This window comes from Coregonus lavaretus (assembly GCF_964263955.1).
Source record: "Coregonus lavaretus genome assembly, chromosome: 1".
Classification (NCBI taxonomy): domain Eukaryota; kingdom Metazoa; phylum Chordata; class Actinopteri; order Salmoniformes; family Salmonidae; genus Coregonus; species Coregonus lavaretus.
Window position 1 is genome coordinate 87,866,343 of NC_139988.1, and position 23,966 is coordinate 87,890,308.

Below are 23,966 nucleotides of genomic sequence, written 5' to 3' on the forward strand. Positions count from 1 at the left end.
GCTAGGCCACTCCAGGACCTTGAGATGCTTCTTACGGAGCCACTCCTTAGTTGCCCTGGCTGTGTGTTTCGGGTCGTTGTCATGCTAGAAGACCCAACCACGACCCATCTTCAATGCTCTTACTGAGGGAAGGAGGTTGTTGGTCAAGATCTCGCGATACATGGCCCCATCCATCCTCCCCTCAATACGGTGCAGTCGTCCTGTCCCCTTTGCAGAAAAGCATCCCCAAAGAATTATGTTTCCACCTCCATGCTTCACAGTTGGGATGGTGTTCTTGGGGTTGTACTCATCCTTCTTCTTCCTCCAAACATGGCGAGTGGAGTTTAGACCAAAAAGCTCTATTTTTGTCTCATCAGACCACATGACCTTCTCCCATTCCTCCTCTGGATCATCCAGATGGTCATTGGCAAACTTCAGACGGGCCTGGACATGCGCTGGCTTGGGCAGGGGGACCTTGCGTGCGCTGCAGGATTTTAATCCATGACGGCGTAGTGTGTTACTAATGGTTTTCTTTGAGACTGTGGTCCCAGCTCTCTTCAGGTCATTGACCAGGTCCTGCCGTGTAGTTCTGGGCTGATCCCTCACCTTCCTCATGATCATTGATGCCCCACGAGGTGAGATCTTGCATGGAGCCCCAGACCGAGGGTGATTGACCGTCATCTTGAACTTCTTCCATTTTCTAATAATTGCGCCAACAGTTGTTGCCTTCTCACCAAGCTGCTTGCCTATTGTCCTGTAGCCCATTCTAGCCTTGTGCAGGTCTACAATTTTATCCCTGATGTCCTTACACAGCTCTCTGGTCTTGGCCATTGTGGAGAGGTTGGAGTCTGTTTGATTGAGTGTGTGGACAGGTGTCTTTTATACAGGTAACGAGTTCAAACAGGTGCAGTTAATACAGGTAATGAGTGGAGAACAGGAGGGCTTCTTAAAGAAAAACTAACAGGTCTGTGAGAGCCGGAATTCTTACTGGTTGGTAGGTGATCAAATACTTATGTCATGCAATAAAATGCAAATTAATTACTTAAAAATCATACAATGTGATTTTCTGGATTCCGTCTTTCACGGTTGAAGTGTACCTATGATAAAAATTACAGACCTCTACATGCTTTGTAAGTAGGAAAACCTGCAAAATCGGCAGTGTATCAAATACTTGTTCTCCCCACTGTATATACTCTCGTCGCACCCTCCAAAAAAAAAAAACGTTGTGAGTTAACACACACACGTGACACTTTATCCCCCCCCCCTCCCCTTATTCGCTCTGACTTTGCTGGTAGCTACTTTGAAGAAACATATACTTACTATGACTGTGATATGTGGTTGTCTCACATAGCCATTTTAAAATGAACACACTATCTGTAAATCGCTTTGGATTAGAGCATCTCGTAAATGACTCAAATGTTTAATAGGGTGCTGTTTCATAGAGGAAGTGTTCTCCCTAGGTCTCCCACACATCTGGCCTGCAGTGACTTCCTGGAACACCAGTGAAAATCCTAGGAATGCAGCTACAGTCGCGGTGAAACAAACCATGTCCTACCTACTTCCCTAGCACTAGACTAGTATTCCCTAATCTCAACACCAGGCAGAGCCGTCAACTATCTGCCAAGCAGCTGCTTCTCTGTAGTGTCGTTTCTCTCCAGTGGTACAGAACAGACTGTAGCTTGGGCCCCTAGAAGACCACTGCATTAGAGGAAATAAGAGATTCACCGATGTTACATTAAAATGGTAAGGTTTCCACCGCTGTCAACCCGGAGACGCCTTGCAAAAGGAAGGTTGATCTCACCGTGGCTGGCTTTTGCCCCCTTGTCAAGGCATCTCAGGTTGAAAACAATGTCCTTTGACAAGGCGACAAACACTGAGTGTCCGTTTCTCTGTGTGAATGTGCCTTTATCAGTAGCAGAGCGAGTCAAAAACACACAGACAGACAACGGTACGACAGGACAGAGGTTGAAATTAATTTATATATAAAAAAAATACCAAAAAAAAAAGGACACATTTACCCACCGAAGCAGAACAAACATATCACTTGTTTTTCCTCGTGGAAACTAAATACAATCTGAAGACTTCAGGGAGCCTGAACAGAATAAAACAATCAAGCAAGGAGACTGCCAACTTTCAACACAAAAGGTAACAAACACAGCCATTGATGACAGGGAAAACAGAATAAAGGGAAATAAAATAAAAAGGAAATGAAGAGGGTAAGTGCTGCACTGGTCAGAATCATACAGTATAGCATAGATTCAGTCTTATTTTCTTCAGTTCCATATTCAGTTATCTGCTCATGTACATTCTCTCTAAATTCAGTAACATGCAAGCATTGATGAAGCATACGGTCAAACACGCATGGAAATATACTTTTTCTTATAGGATATTTGTTAAAATATGACAAATCTGTAGATATTCAGTGATTTGGAAACTTATTTTGTGTTTGACAACAGAAAAACAAAAACAATCCACTCAATAGTGTGTTCTTGAAGGAAAAGGTGACTACATTCATTTCACTGAACAAAGATTCCACAATATCAGGTGACGTTAAATGTTTTTGACCTCATTTCTTATAGCTTTTAGTATTGGTTATTACTAAAATGTCTGTGCCTTGGGAAACGGGTGGTACACTCAAAGACGATCCTAGGATACACGTGTACAACAAAATACGACATCTCTACTCACTCACGACTGCATTAGGCAGGTCAACATGAAGGCTAGCTGCCAGAGATATAGGAAATGGTTCCACACACCCTTTAGGAATACACCACTGTTAACGGTTGTTGAAGTCATTTCTTTCCAAATATTAAGCGCTTGTCTATCATGCTGCCGGGATGACGCCATTGGCTACATCCCTCCCTTGGGGGCATGTCCTGGGCAAAAACTGACAGGGGAACCTACCAATCAGCAGTGGAAGCCTTGGTGATTCTGGTAGTTCCGTTTTCATCTTGTTAACATATATTTTTTTACTTTTTATTTTTGTAACTTGTATATGAAGGTTTACCGCGCTTCTCTTAAGGTTTAATCTCTCCAAAACAATGTCACCTCTTTAGCAACTTCATTCAATTATTATTTTCCTATTTTTATACCAATTGTGAGTGGTTGAGTGGTCTGTCTACTGGTCACACATTCTGTAGTCCGGAGGTGGATCCATATCTCTTTTCTCCCTTTAGAGTAATGATCAACGTGGTTCAGCGTGGGAGTCAGGTCGGGGGGGAGAACAGATGGAGGGGGCTCATTGAGGAGAGGGGTCAGGACCTCTAGTCATCGCTGGCCTTTTCACTAACCCCATTCTCCTCGTCTCTGTTTGTGTGTGAGTTGTTGTTTACAGCGGGGATTATGCTCTCGCTCCCCTCCTCCATTTTGACTCTCTTGGGTTCGGGGGGGTCGGCCACCTCCCCGTTCTGCCTCTTGGTGGGCAGTGATGCAGAGGCCGAGGCGTGGGCTGCCAACAGGTGGAGGGGGTTCACCACTGCTGAGAGGGGAGAGAGAGAGTTTTACTACTGGATTCATGGCAACCCTGACATAAACAAGCACTACTGAGTGAAAAGGCTGGTCATTTTAGACATGTCATTCCAATCATGTGCCATTTTTACAAGCTTCATCCATTTTGAGTGTGTCTCACCTGTGTTAGCAGCAGTAGTGATTGGGATCAGGCGAGTCCCGTTCTGTGTGATGGTCTTTATAGGAAGCCGATGCTGACCCAGGGGGGCCTGCTGCAAGATGGTAACCGTTGTTAGGGGCGTGGCCTGGGAGGTCTGGATGATGCGATTGGCCCTGACTATAGAGGAAGTAGTGACGGCTGGGACCGGCTCCACTTTGACTGGGGAAGAGAGAAACACAGAGATATATGACTACAGTTTTTCATTTATAAGGGACTGTTACAGCAAAGAAAGAACATTTAAATGTAACTGTAAATCTATACGCTAAACTGTCTCCTCACCTTTGACCCCATTGTGGTCTCCCCCTCTGTTCTCCTGCGGTTCTGTCTTTACGGTAACGACGGAGTTCTGTGTAGCAGCAATAGTAGCCATGGTGACCATTGGGATCTGTTGGAGTACATGCACCGTCTGCATGACGGGGGCGGAGCTTACAGCTGTTGTCATGACAGGTGTTGCCATGGTGTAGGTAACAGGTTTCATGGTCGTCTGGGGCAACTGTCGCTGCATGGCGATCAGCACCGGCTGGCTGTTCAGAGGGGAGCCTATCAGAGACAAGAATCAGAGGTCAGACAAGAAGTGGAGTTGTTAACCACCCACCAACACAGTTGAAACAACAACCTCCAACATAACATAGCTCACCAGGAGCGAATTGGGCCTCCTGGATGACAGCTAGTTTGGGCTGTAGGGCAGTGGCTGTGGTGGGGGCTATGGCCCGGGCTGGCTCTGGGTCCATGGGCACAGGGGAACCCTCCCTGGACAGGCTTTCTGGGGTCTGCACACCACTGGAGTGGGCTGACAGTCCCCCTGTGTGGCTAGGAGAGGCCGGGGCACTCCTGAAGGGAGAACAGCAGGTAGACTATTAGAATGATTAGCAAAAGTGAGAGAGTTTCATCTTTGTGTTCTACATGCCAAAAATAAACATCCTACCCAGAGCCCATTGACTCCTTTAGAGCTCAGTGTCCCAGACAGACAAATAATTTCATCTACCTGCACTGCCAAACTGTGGTGAGTTAATATACTGCTGTAGAACTGCATGCTATTTCAAACTACAGTATATACGAGAGGGAAATATACAGGGAAATACAGGAACATCTGACTTATAGTGAAAACGATTTTTACCTGGATGAGAGTGGTCCTAGTGGGGTCCTGAAGCAGGGTACCCCCCTGGGCCTGCGCTTCCTGAACGCCTGTTCACACAACTTGCCCTCTGATGAGGGGTCGATCCTCCAGAACGATCCCTTACCCGGCTCCTCCTGAGACCGAGCCACTTTGATGAAGTAGCGGTTCAGAGACAAGTTGTGACGGATCGAGTTCTAGAACACAGTAGAGAGAGACAGCATTCATTACTATGGTACGGTTATGGCGAATTGAGATTCTAGAACACAAAAGCGACATATTGTGAGAATGATGAAAGCGAGAGAAACAGATCAGATTCTAGAACAGAAAGATGTACATGAAAGAGACAGGTTGTGATGGATAAAGTGAGACTGGATGACTTAGAAAGATGTCAAGTTTGTCTGGTTTGAAGAGAAATATACCACAGCAGCATGAAATACAGGGTGGATTCACCGACCTGCCAGCCCTTGTCTGCAGTCCTGTAGTAGGGGTAGTTCTTGGTGATGTGTGTGTAAATCCCATTGAGAGTCAGCTGCTTGTCGGGGGCCATGGTGATGGCCTGGACTATTAGTTGGGCATAGGAATACGGTGGCTTGGAGTCATCCTGAGGACAGAAAAAATGGAGAAAGCATTTTCTTTTATGCTACAGATATTTGATTAGATTTGTGTTATGATTGATGTGTATGTATTGCATGTGTTTATCTGGGTCAATAAACTTTTTAATAAAAAAAAAAGGTTCAAGAGTTTGGTTTTCAGTTTCACGTTCCTCACACACACGTTGGAAAGCAAGGAGAGTTATAGTTCAACAGGATTCGTTACTCTAAAGTCTACATTTTCACCAACATTGGGCAACTTTTGGACTTCAATGAGTAACCCATCCCAGAGAACCAAAACAAAACCAATGTTTGTTCCCCATCACCCTGGGATCTACCTTTTTTTTTTTTTTTTTTTAGTCATTTAGCAGACGCTCTTATCCAGAGCGACTTACAGGAGCAATTAGGGTTAAGTGCCTTGCTCAAGGGCACATCGACAGATTTTTCACCTAGTCGTCTCGGGGATTAGAACCAGCGACCTTTCGGTTACTGGCACAACGCTCTTAACCACTAAGCTACCTGCCGCCTCTAAAGACAATGGAGTCAGGGGTGTGTTCAAGAGGGTGCCACATTACAGAACGTGGAGATAGAAACGCGTTGTGTAGAACAGACACAACTGTCAGGCAGAGCAGGGATTTGTTTAGCTCTATTAGTCTCATTTCTATTTTCAACGTTCTGAATGCTTCCACATCACCGGTTCACCCCAGTACTAGGTGTGCATTTCAACCGTCTAAAGTGGAATTCTCTGTAAGGTCAGGTCTCTCATTTGGCTTCAATTATACTGCTTTGACTGACCTCTTCATATCAGCGTGTGAGGAATAGAGAGGAAGCCACTTTAGACTATTGGGATGTGCCCCTGTGTTGCTGGTGTCTCACCTTGGGGCTGTCTCCTCCCGAGCAGTCCTTTTCGTCTGATTGGGAGTTCTCATTGATGAGGTCAGCGGTCAGTACACGGCCCATCCTATAGCCAGACAGACCCGCCCCTCGGGGACTTGACGGACAGGAGTTTGGACAGGAGTTGGCAGCACTGTTTTGGGGTGAGAAACAATTTAAACGGTGAGACTGAGTGGTAGAGAGTGTGGTTTGGTGATGAACATGGAAATCCTGTGATGGCAGAAAATATCTTAGATCCATCAAGCATCCAAGACATAACCATGGTATCTTAAACCTCCTCTGGAGGCGCAATAAATACAGTGCCTTTGGGAAGTATTCAGACCCCTTGACTTTTTCCACATTTTGCTACGTTACAGCCTTATCCTAAAATCGATTCAATAAAAATAAATCCTCATCAATCTACACACAATACCACATAACGACAAAGCAAAAACAGGTTTTTAGACATTTTTGCAAATTTATTAAAAACAGAAATATCTTATTTACGTAAGTATTCAGACCCTTTGCTATGAGACTCGAAATTGAGCTCAGGTGCATCCTGTTTCCATTGATCATCCTTGAGCTGTTTCTACAACTTGATTGGAGTCCACCTGTGGTCAATTCAATTGACTGGATATGATTTGGAAAGGCACACACCTATCTATATAAGGTCCCACAGTTGACAGGGTATGTCAGAGCAAAAACCAAGCCATGAGGTCGAAGGAATTGCCCGTAGTGCTCCGGGACAGGATTGTGTCAAGGCACAGATCTGGGGAAGGGTACCAAAAAATTTATGCAGCATTGAAGGTCCCCAAGAACACAGTGGCCTCTATCATTCTTAAATATAAGAAGATTGGAACCACCAAGACTCTTCCTAGAGCTGGCCGCCCGGCCAAACTGAGCAGCCTGGGTAGAAGGGCCTTGGTCAGGGAGGTGACCAAGAACCTGATGGTCACTCTGACAGAGCTCGAGAGTTCCTCTGTGGAGATGGGAGAACCTTCCAGAAGGACAACCATCTCTGCATCACTCCACCAATCAGGCCTTTATGGTAGAGTGGCCAAACGGAAGCCAATCCTCAGTAAAAGGCACATGACACCCCGCTTGGAGTTTGCCAAAAGGCACCTAAAGACTCTCAGACCATGAAAAACAAGATTCTCTGGTCTGATGAAACCAAGCTTGAACTCTTTGGCCTGATGCCAAGCGTCACGTCTGGAGGAAACCTGGCACCATGCCTACGGTGAAGCATGGTGGTGGCAGCATCATGCTGTGGGGGTGTTTTTCTGCGGCATGGACTGGGAGACTAGTCAGGATCGAGGCAAAGATGAACGGAGCAAAGTACTGAGAGATCCTTGATGAAAACCTGCTCCAGAGCGCTCAGGACCTCAGACTGGGGCGAAAGTTCACCTTCCAACAGGACAACGTACGTAAGCACACAGCCAAGACAATGCAGGAGTGGCTTCGGGACAAGTCTTTGAATGTCTTTGAGTGGCCCAGCCAGAGCTCGGACTTGAACCCGATCTAACATCTCTGGAGAGACCTGAAAATAGCTGTGCAGCAACACTCCCCATCCAACCTGAGAGCTTGAGAGGATCTGCAGAGAAGAATTGGAGAAACTCCCCAAATACAGGTGTGCCAAGATTGTAGAGTCATACCCAAGAAGACTCAATGCTGTAATCGCTGCCAAAGGTGCTTCAACAAAGTACTGAGTAAAGGGTCTGAATACTTATGTAAATGTGATATCAGGTATTTTATTTTTAATAGATTAGCAAACATTTCTAAAAACCTGTTTTTGCTTTGTCATTATGGGGTATTGTGTGTAGATTGATGAGGGAAAAAAACAATGTAATCAATTTTAGAATAAGGCTGTAACGTAATTTTTTTGGGGAAAACTCAATGGGTCTTAATACTTTCCGAAGGCACTGAGTGTATAAAACACCTGCTCTTTCCATGACAGACTGACCAGGTCAATGGTATGATCCCTTATTGATGTCACTTGTTAAATCCACTTAAAATCAGTGTCGATGAAGGGGAGGGGACAGGTTAAAGAAGGATTTTTAAGCCTTGAGACAGGGATTGTGGATGTGTGCCATTCAGAGGGTGAATGGGCAAGACAAAACATTTACGTGCCTTTGAACGGAGTATGGTAGTAGGTGCCAGGCGCACCGGTTTGTGTCAAGAACTGCAATGCTGCTGGGTTTTTCACGCTCAACAGTTTCCTGTGTGTATCAAGAATGGTCCACCACCCAAAGGTCATCCAGCCAACTTGACACAACTGTGGGAAGCATTGGGAGTCAACATGGGCCAGCATTCCTGTGGAACGCTTTCGACACCTTGTAGAGTCCATGCCCCGACGAATTGAGGCTGTTCTGAGGGTAAAAGGGGGGAGTGCAATTCAATATTAGGAAGTTGTTCTTAATGTTTTGTACACTCCGTGTATATGCCAGGAGTTAGATGGGACGATAAACTAAAAACGTATCCATACCGACCATTTATAATTTTATTGATCGATAATAACGATAATTAGCCTTTACTAGAGGAATGTGAAGTTTGAAATAAAATAAGTCTGCTAATATGGGCTATTGGTAACCGGACAATTGATAGCTACAACATTCAAAGTTGTATTAGTAGTTTTAAGGGTAATATTTAAAAAGCTACTGGTGCACATTAATGTTATGAATTTATTGTTCAATTTATCATTATAATTCAGTCAATTTACGCGAAATTGATTTTTGTCCATGTCGCCCAGCTCTACCAGGAGTATTCAAATCTGAGCCTGGAGGTCCGCAGTATTGCTGGTTTTCTGTTCTACCTGATAATTAATTGCACCCACCAGGTCATCAAGGGAAGAATGAAAACCAGAAGTGTTCACAAGCTTCCAGATCCAGATTTGAATTACCCTGCCATCTGCAATGCTCTTCACTTCAGTCTCACCTGATGGTGCCAGTGGGTGAGGGCAGGGGGCTTATGAGGTGTGCGATGTTGTCTGGAATGTTGATGGTCAGCGGCGCCATTTGGGGCTGGACGGGCTTTACCGGCGACTCCGACACGTTCCTACGCTCCTTCTTATCGCTGGACAGGGCTGTGAACGTGATCTTGATGTTGGTGCTGGGGAACCGGAGACAGCACCTGGAGAACAGCGAAAGAGAGGGAGGGAGAGTCAAAGACAGAACAGTAGGACATGACAAGTGCAGGCCATCCAGACCTACCAAGACTCACTCAACATTAATAGTGAGAACGACACTTTCATTATGCATTCTGACTGCAACACACCAGCAGTGTTGAATGGGCATCTTCTCATATCAAAACATGCAGAGGCAGTCTAATAGGACCTGAACCAGTGTGGGCCAGAAGAGTTAGCCTATAAACAGGGTTTATAAATGGCACTTACATAACAGGTCTTACTTACTATTACAATGGGGTATATTTGGACCATATCATCTGCTATGGGACCAGCTGACTGGCATGCTGTGACATATAACTATTTGACATTTCAGACCAGTAAAACACCACATTTCACTGCACCTTTACAGTGTATATGACAAGAAAAAATGTATTCAATAGAATCAGATTTGTATGCAGTTCTACTAATCATAACAATCAAGACTATTTCCAACCCTCTATTTCTATTTACCATTTCCTGCTCAGTTGGTAGAGCATGACACTTGCAACGCCAGGGTTGTGGGTTCGATTCCCACGGGGGACCAGCACGAAAAAGTATGACAAATAATTTGCCCTCACTACTGTAAGTCGCTCTGCTAAAATGTAAAATTGTAAACAGAAACGTCGGGTAACATTTGGTTACTGGCTCCATTTGGAAAAGCTATTAATTCAGCTTGATTTACAGCCCATACTGACAATAACAAAACATGGGGCAGGCTTGTTTATTTGTACATTAAGCTGTGCAAAAATTGCAACACATCCGACTAGAGACGAAGCTGACATTTAGCCAAAGCATGGCCCTTTGCACAAGTAAAGCTAGCCTTAGATAGCTACATACACATTCCCCGTAAACACGTTTAGCTTTCAATAAATATATATACAAACATAGCTAGCCAACTACAGTACCTACATACGCACGCTTAGTAATGTTAAATTAGAACATTTTTTGGTTGTTCTTTGCGTAACCCTTCTATGCAAACAAAGCCAGCGTTACCAGCGGCTCACTGTGTGTGGACAGGCGCTTGTCACAACACGTGCTGCGGCTAGGGAACAAAACAATAACAACCCGAGGTCAGAATATCATCACCTTTACGTTAGCGCTTTTACCTCGACATAAAATGTAAAATACTACCCCATCTTACATTCGTGGGAGCTGCAGAGGTGGAGCCCCTCGTCTCTGGAACACCCCATCAACAAACACCCCGTTTTTGCCAAGGCATCGGAGGTAGAATTCCCCGCTACCGGTGCCGTCTTCACCGGCGGTGAAAATTTCGAGGTGCCGACGGGAAATGAAACTGGAGTGGCCCATGCTGACGTCCACCGAGCCCTGCGATGAGTTCCGTCCGATGGTCGCCGACCTCTTCTTCATCAGGTATTCGAATTCTCGGCCCTCAAGCCGGGCAACTGCTGAGCCAACCGCCATCTTCTTGGGGGTTATAATATTGAGACTGTGTGGGGGGGAAATAGGCTCGAATTAGGGAGTACTGGCTTTAAATTTGGTGGGGTTTAGCACTGTGGAGATATCGTAAAAGGACAATCCAATTTTAAAACCGTTAAGAATTTGGCTAGGAACGTGCCAGATCGGGGACACAGCAACTCCGACCCACCGCCGCGACAGAGAGAAGGAGAAGGGACAACAGCCAACCAATGGAGGCCAAATGGGAGGAAAGGAGGTGACTGAAAGCTCAACGGCCCAATCCCTTGAAAGACTGGGTAGGCAGATAAATCGTGTTTACCAATGACAACCAAAATATAAATAAGGTGTAAAAAATCACTGTAAGTATAAAAATCACGGTAGGTTGCACTGTAGGCTGAAGAGCATATCGATGGCTGAATGTAAACGATGGAATCTGAGATTTACGATATGGACTGGAGTTTTGTAGCTTCATGAAGGGATAATTCACCCAAATTACATATTGGTTTCCTTATCAAATCAAATTGTATTTGTCACATGCGCTGAATACAACAGGCCCTTAACCAACAAAGCAGAGTTTTTAAAAAGTAAGTAAGTACAAATTGATAAATAAACTAAAGGAAAAAGAGTAACACAATAAAATAACAATAAGGAGGATATATAAGGGGTACCAAGTCAATGTGCAGGGGTACAGGTTAGTCCAGGTAATTGAGGTAATATGTACATGTAGGTAGGGGTAAAGTGACTATGCATAGATAATAAACAGATGGTAGCAGTAGCGTGTGTGAATGAATGTGAACGTATTCAGACCTCTTGACTTTTTCCACTTTGTTACGTTACAGCCTTATTCTAAAATTGATTAAATTGTTTTTTTTCCCTCAATCTACACACAATACCCCATAATGACAAAGCAAAAACAGGTTTTTAGAACTGTTTGCTAATCTATTAAAAATAAAATACCTGATATTACATTTACATAAGTATTCAGACCCTTTACTCAGTACTTTGTTGAAGCACCTTTGGCAGCGATTACAGCATTGAGTCTTCTTGGGTATGATGCTACAAGCTTGGCACATCTGTATTTGGGGAGTTTCTCCCATTCATCTCTGCAGATCCTCTCAAGCTTTGTCAGGTTGGATGGGGAGCGTTGCTGCACAGCTATTTTCAGGTCTCTCCAGAGATGTTCGATCGGGTTCAAGTCCGGGCTCTGGCTGGACATTCAGAGACTTGCCCGAAGTCACTCCTGCATTGTCTTGGCTGTGTGCTTAGGGTCGTTGTGCTGTTGGAAGGTGAACCTTCATCCAAGTCTGAGGTCCTGAGCACTCTGGAGCAGGTTTTCATCAAGGATCTCTCTGTACTTTGCTCCGTTCATCTTTGCCTCGATCCTGATTAGTGTCCCAGTCAATGCCGCTGAAAAACATCCCCACAGCATGATGCTGCCACCACCATGCTTCACCGTAGGCATGGTGCTAGGTTTCCTCCAGACGTGACGCTTGGAATTCAGGCCAAAGAGTTGAATCTTGGTTTCATCAGACCAGAGAATCTTGTTTCTTTAGGTGCCTTTTGGCAAACTCCAAGCGGGCTGTCATGTGCCTTTTACTGAGGAGTGGCTTCCGTCTGGCCACTCTACCATAAAGGCTTGATTGGTGGAGTGCTGCAGAGATGGTCGTCCTGCTGGAAGGTTCTCCCATCTCCACAGAGGAACTCTCGAGCCCTTCTCCCCTGATTGCTCAGTTTGGCCGGGCTGCCATCTCTAGGAAGAGTCTTGGTGGTTCCAAACGTCTTCCATTTAAGAATGATGGAGCCCACTGTGTTCTTGGGGACCTTCAATGCTGCAGAATTTTTTTGCTACCCTTCGCCAAATCTGTGCCTCGACACAATCCTGTCTCAGAGCTCTATGGACAATTCCTTCGACCTCATGGCTTGGTTTTTGGTCTGACATTCACTTTCAACTGTGGGACCTTATATAGACAGGTGTGTGCCTTTCCAAATCATGTCCAATCAATTGAATTGACCACAGGTGGACTCCAGTCAAGTTGTAGAAACATCTCAAGGATGATCAATGGAAACAGGATGAACCTGAGCTCAATTTCGAGTCTCATAGCAAAGGGTCTGAATACTTAGGTAAATAATGTATCTGTTTTTTATATTTAATACATTTGCAAACATTTATAAAAACCTGTTTTCACTTTGTCATTATGGGGTATTGTGTGTAGATTGCTGAGGAAAATGTTTTATTTAATCCATTTTAGAATAAGGCTGTAATGTAACAGAATGTGGAAAAAGTCAAGGGGTCTGAATACTTTCCGAAGGCACTGTGTATATATATACAGTACCAGTCCAAAGTTTGGACACCTACTCATTCCAGGGTTTTTCTTTATTTTTACTATTTTCTACATTGTAGAATAATAGTGAAGACATCAAAACTATGAAATAACACATGGAATTATGTAGTAACCACAAATGTGTTAAACAAATCAAAATATATTGTATATTTTGTTTTGTTTTGATTTGTTTAACACTTTTTTGGTTACTACATGATTCCATATGTGTTATTTCATAGTTTTGATGTCTTCACTATTATTCTACATTGTAGAAAATAGTAAAAATAAATAAAAACCCTTGAATGAGTAGGTGTGTCCAAACGTTTGACTGGTCCTGTATATATAGGGCTATATATCAATCTAGAACAGTATTTCCTATTTTGGATGCAATTTGAATGGAGTTGATGGATAGAGAGAACGACTGTGAGAGAGTGCTCACACATGCATTGTTTTAAAGCCATGATATTTGAGTGATAGGCTGCAATAAAAATACAATAAAAAACCTTTACAATTAAAAAAACAAGGTGGTCACCTGAAAGCCAGATGGAGATGGGTAAATTAGACATGCATTCAGTCTTTATATTACTGTAGCATAGGCTATGCTGCTGCAAATGTAGGCCTACCTGTCACAAGAAAAAAAGTAAACCATGATGAGATGATAGGTCTACATGCATTGTGAACTGCGCTCCATACTGAGATGAGATGTCTGTCCCAAACCTGAGCGTTGATTCATCATGCGGAGGCCGTAGAGAAGCCAGATTTAGACATCACATATAATTTAACAGTTCCATTTCACGCCATGCTGTTCATATAAATCATTTATTATAATTTGTCGGTTTCTCACAGTTATTTATCCGGGGAAAAGGTAGTGGTTTTGGGTGGTAAATCCCGGTAAATATTGGTAACCACCATTCAACCCTAATATATAGGGAGTAGAAAACAACATGGCTACAGTGCCTTGCAAAAGTATTCATCCCCCTTGGCGTTTTTTCCTATTTTGTTGCATTACAACCTGTAATTTAAATGTTTTTTTTTTATTTGGATTTCATGTAATGGACATACACAAAATAGTCCAAATTGGTGAAGTGAAATGAAAAAAATAACTTGTTTCAAAAAATTCTAAAAAAATATATAACGGAAAAGTGGTGCGTGCATATGTATTCACCCCCTTTGCTATGTAGTACCTAAATAAGATATGGTGCAACCAATTACTTTCAGAAGTCACATAATTAGTTAAATAAAGTCCCCCTGTGTGCAATCTAAGTGTCACATGATCTCAGTATATATACACCTGTTCTGAAAGGCCCCAGAGTCTGCAACACCACTAAGCAAGGGGCACCACCAAGCAAGCGGCACCATGAAGACCAAGGAGCTCTCCAAACAGGTCAGGGACAAAGTTGTAGAGAAGTACAGATCAGGGTTGGATTATAAAAAATATCAGAAACTTTGAACATCCGACAGAGCACCATTAAATCCATTATTAAAAAATTGAAAGAATACGACACCACAACAAACCTGCCAAGAGAGGACCGCCCACCAAAACTAACGGACCAAGCAAGGAGGGCGTTAATCAGAGAGGCAACAAAGAGACCAAAGATAACCCTGAAGGAGCTGCAAAGCTCCACAGCAGAGATGGGAGAATCTGTCCATAGGACCACTTTAAGCCGTACACTCCACAGAGAAGGCTTTATGGAAGAGTGGCCCTAAAAAAGCCATTGCTTAAAGAAAATAATAAACAAACACGTTTGGTGTTCGCCAAAAGCCATGTGGGAGACTCCCCAAAAATATGGAAGAAGGTACTCTGGTCAGATGACACTAAAATTGAGCTTTTTGGCCATGAAGGAAAATGCTGTGTTTGGCGCAAACCCAACACCTCTCATCACCCCGAGAACACCATGTTGTTTTTCAGCGGCAGGGACTGGGAAACTGGTCAGAATTGAAGGAATGATGGATGGCGCTAAATACAGGGAAATTCTTGAGGGAAACCTGTTTCAGTCTTCCAGAGATTTCAGACTGGGACGGAGGTTCACCTTCCAGCAGGACAATGACCCTAAGCGTACTGCTAAAGTAACACTCGAGTGGTTTAAGGGGAAGCATTTCAATGTCTTGGAATGGCCTGGTCAAAGCCCAGACCTCAATCCAATTGAGAATCTGTGGTATGACTTAAAGATTGCTGTACACCAGCGGAACCCATCCAACTTGAAGGAGCTAGAGCAGTTTTGCCTTGAAGAATGGGCAAAAATCCCAGTGGCTAGATGTGCCAAGCTTATAGAGACATACCCCAAGAGACTTGCAGCTGTAATTGCTGCAAAAGGTGGCTCTACAAAGTATTGACTTTGGGGGGGTGAATAGTTATGCACGCTCAAGTTCTGTTTTTTTGTCTTATATTATATTTTATTATATAATATTTTGCATCTTCAAAGTGGTAGGCATGTTGTGTACATCAAATGATACAAACCCCCCAAAAATCCATTTTAAATCCAGGTTGTAAGGCAACAAAATAGGAAAAATGCCAAGGGGGGTGAATACTTTCGTAAGCCACTGTATGTACAGGAAGTACCAGTACCGAGTCAATGTGCAGAAGTAAGAGGTAATTGAGGTAGCCATGTACTGTACATATAGGTAGGGGTAAAAAGTGACTAGCAGTAACGTGTGTGTGTGTGTGTGTGTGTTGGGTTGTCAGTGTGAGTATGTGTGAGTGTGTGGGTAGAGTCCAGTGTGTGTGCATAGAGTTTCGTGCAAGAGAGTTAGTGCAAAAAAGGGTAATTGCAGGTAGTCCGGGTAGCCATTTGATGAGCTATTTAGCAGTCTCGTTTAGAAGTCTCATGGCTTGAGGGTAGAAGCTGTTCAGTGTCCCGTTAGTTCCAGACATGGTGCATTGGTACCACTTGCCGTATGGTATAGAGAGAACAGTCTGTGGCTTGGGTGGCTGGAGTCTTTGACATTTTTCTGGGCCTTCCTCTGACACCACCTGTTATTGTCATGCCCTCCTCACGACTGTGTTGGTGTGTTTGGACCATGATAGGTCCTTAGTGATGTGGATGCCGAGGAACTTGAAGCTCTCGATCCGCTCCACTACAGCCCCGTCGATGTGAATGGGGGCGTGCTCGGCCCTCCGTTTCCTGTAGTCCACGATCAGCTCCTTTGTCTTACTGACGTTGAGGGAGAGGTTGTTGTCTTGGCACCACACGGCCAGGTCTCTGACCTCCAAGAAGGCTCTACCCTCCCTATAGGCTGTCTCACCGTCGCCAGTGATCAGGCCTACCACCGTCGTGTCTTCAGCAAACAGAATGATGGTGTTGGAATCGTGCGCGGCCACGCAGTCGTGGGTGAACCGGGATTAGAGGAGGGGACACGCCCCTGAGGTGCCCCAGTGTTGAGGGTCAGCGTGGTGGAGGTTTCGTTGCCTACCCTCACCGCCTGGGGGCGTCCCGTCAGGAAGTCCAGGATCCAGTTGCAGAAGGAGGTGTTCAATCACAGGGTCCTGAGCTTAGTGATGAGCTTGGAGGGCACTATGGTGTTGAACGCTGAGCTGTAGTCAATGAACAGCATTCTCACATAGGTGTTCGTTTTGTCCAAGTGGGAAAGGGCAGTGTAGCGTACAATAGAGATTGCATATTCTGTGGATCTATTGGGGCGGTATGCGAATTGGAGTGGGTCCAGGATGTCTGGGGTAATGGTGTTGATGTGAGTCATGACCAGCCTTTCAAAGCATTTCTTGGCTACAGCTGTGAGTGCTACGGGGCGATAGTCATTTAGACAGGTTACCTTGGCGTTCTTGGGCACAGGGACTATGGTGGTCTGCTTGAAACCTGTAGGTATTACAGACTGCCTCAGCATATGACACTTTCTGCACTGCTCGAACCCTGGCAACCTCAAACTGTCTCTCGCACCAGACATTTTTGATCCCCACCAACATTGGCACCCCCACCTTTGACATGAACAGCTTTTTCCACCGAAACGACACACTCCTTTGTCCCATGCCCCCTCCTGCACACTTCTCACATCTCGGAATCTCCCTCCTACACACTGCTGCAACATGACCATAAGTTTGACACCTAAAACACCGTGGTGGGTTCGGAACAAAAGCTCTCACTGGATAACTGGCATGGATCCTAGCATGACTTTATCAAGCAAAAGCTCTGCATCAAAATTCAAAAGGAACTCACGCTCACCACCGGGTCTGTGTCGCACCAAAAGGGCGGGGATTACCAACACCGGGGATCCTCATCTTCAGTTGTTCCACCTCAACACAATGCCACCCCAGTAATTACATTTACGTCATTTAGCAGACGCTCTTATCCAGAGCGACTTACAGTTAGTGAGTGCATACATTGTTTTGTTTTTTTGTTTTTCATACTGGAATCGAACCCACAACCCTGGCGTTGCAAACGCCACGCTCTACCAACTGAGCTACATCCCTGCCGGCCATTCCCTCCCCTACCCTGGACCAATTGTGCGCCGCCCCATGGGTCTCCCGGTCGCGGCCGGCTACGACAGAGCCTGGATTCGAACCAGGATCTCTAGTGGCACAGCTAGCACTGCGATGCAGTGCCTTAGACCACTGCGCCACTCGGGAGAATGTAATCACTCCTTTCAGTGGCGCTCTGGTCCAGAGAGCAAATCAAGACACAGATTTGGTCCCAAGGCAAGTGATGCAGAGCGCCCGTTCCCTCTGGGTGGAGGACACACAGATAATCAACACAAGTCCACTTCTGGATACTTTGACTGAGTTAAGAGTACCCAGATTCTTCTCCACCTAGCCTGATACCACATATGTGTCGGCAAAAAAGACTTGAATCCATTTTCTCCTGGAATCTTACTCCCTCTGGGCCAAAATCATCTCTGGCATTATCCTCATCTTTGGGGGGTGTGGCTCGGATGTCTTCACCGCACCTGTCGACGCAGGTAGGCCTACATCCTCACTTTCATCAGGTTCGATTTCTGAGCTTTCACTAAACGATTCCATCTCTGGGTTTTTAGGAAAGGAGCATGTAACCATCACTCCCATAGTTGATTCTTACGTGAAATTAGTAAGCTTGTATTCGGGAGACAAATGTTTGTACTTAGTGCCATTCTTTCTGCCTCCCGACGTCCTCCCTTCCACCCACTTGTGAAAGTGCCTCACTCGCCCTTCAGTGAGAATGCTATTGGCTCTTGGCCCCTTGCCTCTCTAGCAGGGTTTCCCAAACTCGGTCCTGGGGACCTCAAGGGGTGCATGTTTTGTTTTTTGCCCTAGCACTACACAGCGGATTAAAATAACCAGTTAATCATCAAGCTTTGATCATTTGAATCAAATCAAATGTTATTTGTCACATGCGCCAAATACAACAGGTGTAGACCTTACAGTTAAATGCTTACTTACAAGCCCTTAACCAACAATACAGTTTTAAGAAAACTGGTGCAAATAGTCCGGGTAGCCATTTGATTAGCTGTTGAGGAGTCTTATGGCTTGGGGGTAGAAGCTGTTATGAAGCCTTTTGGACCTAGACGTGGCGCTCCGGTACCGCTTGCCGTGCAGTAGCAGAGAGAACAGTCTATGACTAGGGTGGCTGGAGTCTTTGACAATTTTTAGGGCATTCCTCTGACACCGCCTGGTATAGAGGTCCTGGATGGCAGGAAGCTTGGCCCCAGTGATGTACTGGGCCGTACGCACTACCCTCTGTAGTGCCTTGTGGTCGGAGGCCGAGCAGTTGCCATACCAGGCAGTGATGCAACCAGTCAGGATGCTCTCGATGGTGCAGCTGTATAACTTTTTGAGGATCTGAGGACCCATGCCAAATATTTTCAGTCTCCTGAGGGGGAATAGGGTTTGTCGCGCTCTTCACGACTGTCTTGGTGTGTTTGGACCATGATAGTTTGTTGGTGATGTTGATACCAAGGAACTTGAAGCTCTCAACCTGCTCCACTACAGCCCCGTCGATGAGAATGGGGGCATGCTCGGTCCTTCTTTTCCTGTAGTCCACAATCATCTCCTTTGTCTTGATCACGTTGAGGGAGAGGTTGTTATCCTGGCACCACACGGCCAGGTCTCTGACCTCCTCCCTATAGGCTGTTTCATTGTTGTCTGTGATCAGGCCTACCACTGTTGTGTCGTTAGCGAACTTAATGATGATGTTGGAGCCGTGCCTGGCCATGCAGTCATGGGTGAATAGGGAGTACAGGAGGGGACTGAGCACGCACCACTGAGGGCCCCCTGTGTTGAGGATCAGCGTGGCAGATGTGGGTTTCTGGGATATTGGTGTTGATGTGAGCCATGACCAGCCTTTCAAAGCAGTTCATGTTCTACGGGTCATTAGTCATTTAGGCAGGTTACCTTAGTGTTCTTGGGCACAGGGACTATGGTGGTCTGCTTGAAACATGTCTCAGTCAGGGACAGGTTGAAAGTGTCAGTGAAGACACTTGCCAGTTGGTCAGCGCATGCTCGGAGTACACATCCTGGTAATCCGTCTGGCCCTGCGGCCTTGTGAATGTTGACCTGCTTAAAGGTCTTACTCACATCTTACTCACAGAGCTTTGTACGAGTCTCTGTGTGTGGAGTAAAGGTGGTCTACAGTTTTTTTTCCTCTGGTTGCAGATTTGACATGCTGGTAGAAATTAGGTCTTACTCACATCAGCTACGGAGAGCGTGATCACACAGTCGTCCGGAACAGCTGATGCTCTCATGCATGCTTCAGTGTTGCTTGCCTCAAAGCGAGCATAGCAGTGATTTAGCTCGTCTGGTAGGCTCGTGTCACTGGGCAGCTTGCGACTTCCCTTTGTAATCTGTAATAGTTTGCAAGCCCTGCCACATCCGACGAGGGTCGGAGCCGGTGTAGTACAATTCAATCTTAGTCCTGTATTGACGCTTTGCCTGTTTGATGGTTCGTTGGAGGGCATAGCAGGATTTCTTATAGGCGTCCGGGTTAGATTCCCGCTCCTTAAAAGCAGCAGCTCTACCCTTTAGCTCAGTGCGGATGTTGCCTGTAATCCATGGCTTCTGGTTGGGGTTTGTACGTACGGTCACTGTGGGGATGACGTTATCGATGCACTTATTGATGAAGCCAGTGACTGATGTGGGGTACTTCTCAATACCATCAGAATAATCCCGGAACATATTCCAGTCTGTGCTAGCAAAACAGTCCTGTAGCTTAGCATCTGCGTCATCTGACCACTTCTTTATTGACCGCGTCACTGGTGCTTCCTGCTTCAGTTTTGGTTCCTAAGCAGGAATCAGGAGGATAGAATTATGGTCAGATTTGCCAAATGGAGGGTGTGGGAGAGCTTTGTATGCGTCTCTGTGTGTGGAGTAAAGGTGGTCTAGAGTTTTTTTCCCTCTGGTTGCACATTTAACATGCTGGTAGAAATGAGGTAAAACGGATTTAAAAGTTTCCCATTAAAGTCCCTGGCCACTAGGAGCGCCACCTCTGGATGAGTGTTTTCCTGTTTGCTTATGGCCTACTACAGCTCATTGAGTGCGGTCTTAGTGCCAGCATCGATTTGTGGTGGTAAATAGACAGCTACAAAAAATATAGATGAAAACTCTCTTGGTAAACAGTGTGGTCTACAGCTTATCATGAGATACTCTACCTCAGCCGAGCAAAACCTCGAGACTTCCTTAATATTAGATTTCGTGCACCAGCTGTTGTTTACAAATATACACAGACCGCCACCCCTTGTCTTACCGGAGGCCGTTGTTCTATCTCGCCGATGCAGCGTAAACCCCGCCACCTGTATGTTATCCATGTCGTCGTTCAGCCACGACTCGGTGAAACATAAGATATTACAGTTTTAATGTCCCGTTGCTAGGATATTCGTGATCGTAGCTCATCAATTTTGTTATCCAATGATTGATGGCTAATAGGACTGATGGAAGAGGCATCGGATCCTTACAAGGCACCCTGACCTACGTCCCGATATCTCCGTCTCTTTCTCCTGCGAATGACGGGAATGACGGGGATTTGGGCCTTGTCGGGTGTCTGAAGTAAATCCTTCACGTCGTGTCGTTGAAAAAAATAATATTTGTCTAGTACGAGGTGAGTAACCGCTGTCCTAATATCCAGAAGCTCTTTTCGGTCATAAGAGACGGTGGCAGAAACATTGTGTACAAAATAAGTTACAAATAACGCGAAAAAACACACATAATAGCAGAATTGGTTAGGAGCCCGTAAAACGGCATCCATCTCCTCCGGCACCATTATATATTCATCTGTGTAGTGCTGGAGCAAAAACCAAAACGTGCACCCAGGGGGGACCCCAGGCCCGAGTTTGGGAAACGCTGCTGTATAGTATTCAGCCAGTAGATGGTGATAGTATTGGTTTTAGTGACAGGCCATTGGCTCGTCACTAAAAGTGCCCCCTCACTAAAACAATACTATCGCCATCTACTGGCCGGTATATGAATAGCAATCACAAAAAGTGGTCCCTCACTAAAACCAACACTATCGCCATCTACTGGCCGGTTTATGTATAGCCAAACTAACATATGGTGGTTATTTCATCATCATGAAGAAACACAGACGTCAGGCTCATTTAATGCATTTATTAGAACTTTGAACTGACACCACTTCTTCTCCTTTACTCCTGTTATCATATTGAATTAAAAGGCGATGGCAAATAAAATAAAGAAATTGATAGATTAGAAATGAAATGTGCTTTTGTGCAGTCTTTTCATGATAATGGTCTATCCTAGGGAGTTTGTAAATATACATAACTTGATTTAAAGGGGCAATCTGGGATTCAAAACAACAACATAGCAACTCCCTGCCACTTTTTTTTTGGTAAACAGCTGAGGGATTGGGCTGGAGAAATGTGACCACTCTCAAATTCATAGACGGAGCTATGGATGCAAGGACTGCTCATCCATGAGATCAAAATGAAAGTTTTAACCATGTCTTGAAGCTATACAGTGTTTATTTACAATTACATCGTTTACAAACAATGGAGTAAACCGTGTATATATTTAGGGTTCTGATGGTGTAAGACAGTTGAATAAGCTCATCAGGCATTTACAAGTTACATTCTTCAAGAATCAAAGGCTATATACAGTGGGGGAAAAAAGTATTTAGTCAGCCACCAATTGTGCAAGTTCTCCCACTTAAAAAGATGAGAGAGGCCTGTAATTTTCATCATAGGTACACGTCAACTATGACAGACCAAAAAAAAAAATCTCCAGAAAATCACATTGTAGGATTTTTAATGAATTTATTTGCAAATTATGGTGGAAAATAAGTATTTGGTCAATAACAAAAGTTTCTTAATACTTTGTTATATACCCTTTGTTGGCAATGACACAGGTCAAACGTTTTCTGTAAGTCTTCACAAGGTTTTCACACACTGTTGCTGGTATTTTGGCCCATTCCTCCATGCAGATCTCCTCTAGAGCAGTGATGTTTTGGGGCTGTCGCTGGGCAACACAGACTTTCAACTCCCTCCAAAGATTTTCTATGGGGTTGAGATCTGGAGACTGGCTAGGCCACTCCAGGACCTTGAAATGCTTCTTACGAAGCCACTCCTTCGTTGCCCGGGCAGTGTGTTTGGGATCATTGTCATGCTGAAAGACCCAGCCACGTTTCATCTTCAATGCCCTTGCTGATGGAAGGAGGTTTTCACTCAAAATCTCACGATACATGGCCCCATTCATTCTTTCCTTTACACGGATCAGTCGTCCTGGTCCCTTTGCAGAAAAACAGCCCCAAAGCATGATGTTTCCACCCCCATGCTTCACAGTAGGTATGGTGTTCTTTGGATGCAACTCAGCATTCTTTGTCCTCCAAACACGACGAGTTGAGTTTTTACCAAAAAGTTATATTTTGGTTTCATCTGACCATATGACATTCTCCCAATCCTCTTCTGGATCATCCAAATGCACTCTAGCAAACTTCAGACGGGCCTGGACATGTACTGGCTTAAGCAGGGGGACACGTCTGGTACTGCAGGATTTGAGTCCCTGGCGGCGTAGTGTGTTACTGATGGTAGGCTTTGTTACTTTGGTCCCAGCTCTCTGCAGGTCATTCACTAGGCCCCCCCGTGTGGTTCTGGGATTTTTGCTCACCGTTCTTGTGATCATTTTGACCCCACGGGGTGAGATCTTGCGTGGAGCCCCAGATCGAGGGAGATTATCAGTGGTCTTGTATGTCTTCCATTTCCTAATAATCGCTCCCACAGTTGATTTCTTCAAACCAAGCTGCTTACCTATTGCAGATTCAGTCTTCCCAGCCTGGTGCAGGTCTACAATTTTGTTTTTGGTGTCCTTTGGCAGCTCTTTGGTCTTGGCCATAGTGGAGTTTGGAGTGTGACTGTTTGAGGTTGTGGACAGGTGTCTTTTATACTGATAACAAGTTCAAACAGGTGCCATTAATACAGGTAACGAGTGGGGACAGAGGAGCCTCTTAAAGAAGAAGTTACAGGTCTGTGAGAGCCAGAAATCTTGCTTGTTTGTAGGTGACCAAATACTTATTTTCCACCATAATTTGCAAATAAATTCATTAAAAATCCTACAATGTGATTTTCTGGATTTTTTTTTCTCAATTTGTCTGTCATAGTTGACGTGTACCTATGATGAAAATTACAGGCCTCTCTCATCTTTTTAAGTGGGAGAACTTGCACAATTGGTGACTGACTAAATAATTTTTTCCCCCACTGTACAGTATCATTATTTTTTAAGTAAAACATGTTATGTACCAATCCCAGATCGCCCCTTTAATAACTTTAAGGAATATATTAAGGGAAAAGCTGTATGGCCTAACCCTGTGCTAGGTCCATACTGCTCGCTTTTTTAAAGGCCTGACGACTCATTGCGAGCTCACAGAAGAGGGCTCCGGGCAGCTGAGCGGAAATGGAGGAAAACTAGACTCCCTGCGGA

At 44.9% G+C, this 23,966-nt stretch overlaps 1 protein-coding gene across 2 annotated transcripts; it reads right to left on the minus strand.

The window, feature by feature from the left end:
• Positions 1 to 1,938: 1,938 nt before the first annotated feature.
• LOC311131840 (forkhead box protein K2-like) lies at positions 1,939 to 12,826 on the minus strand. 2 transcript variants are annotated; one of them, XM_084164969.1, is made up of 9 exons: positions 10,528 to 12,826; positions 9,158 to 9,352; positions 6,230 to 6,380; positions 5,218 to 5,364; positions 4,764 to 4,957; positions 4,284 to 4,477; positions 3,926 to 4,186; positions 3,608 to 3,805; positions 1,939 to 3,454 (listed from the first exon to the last, which is right to left on the minus strand). In XM_084164969.1, the coding sequence occupies exons 1-9, from the start codon at positions 10,806 to 10,808 to the stop codon at positions 3,243 to 3,245; spliced, it is 1,833 nt and encodes a 610-aa protein (XP_084021095.1). In that variant the 5' UTR covers positions 10,809 to 12,826; the 3' UTR covers positions 1,939 to 3,242. The 2 variants fall into 2 exon arrangements, with proteins under 2 accessions (XP_084021095.1, XP_084021094.1); XM_084164968.1 differs by having other exon boundaries at positions 1,939 to 3,457; positions 10,528 to 12,824.
• Between the last annotated feature and the right edge of the window lie 11,140 nt (positions 12,827 to 23,966).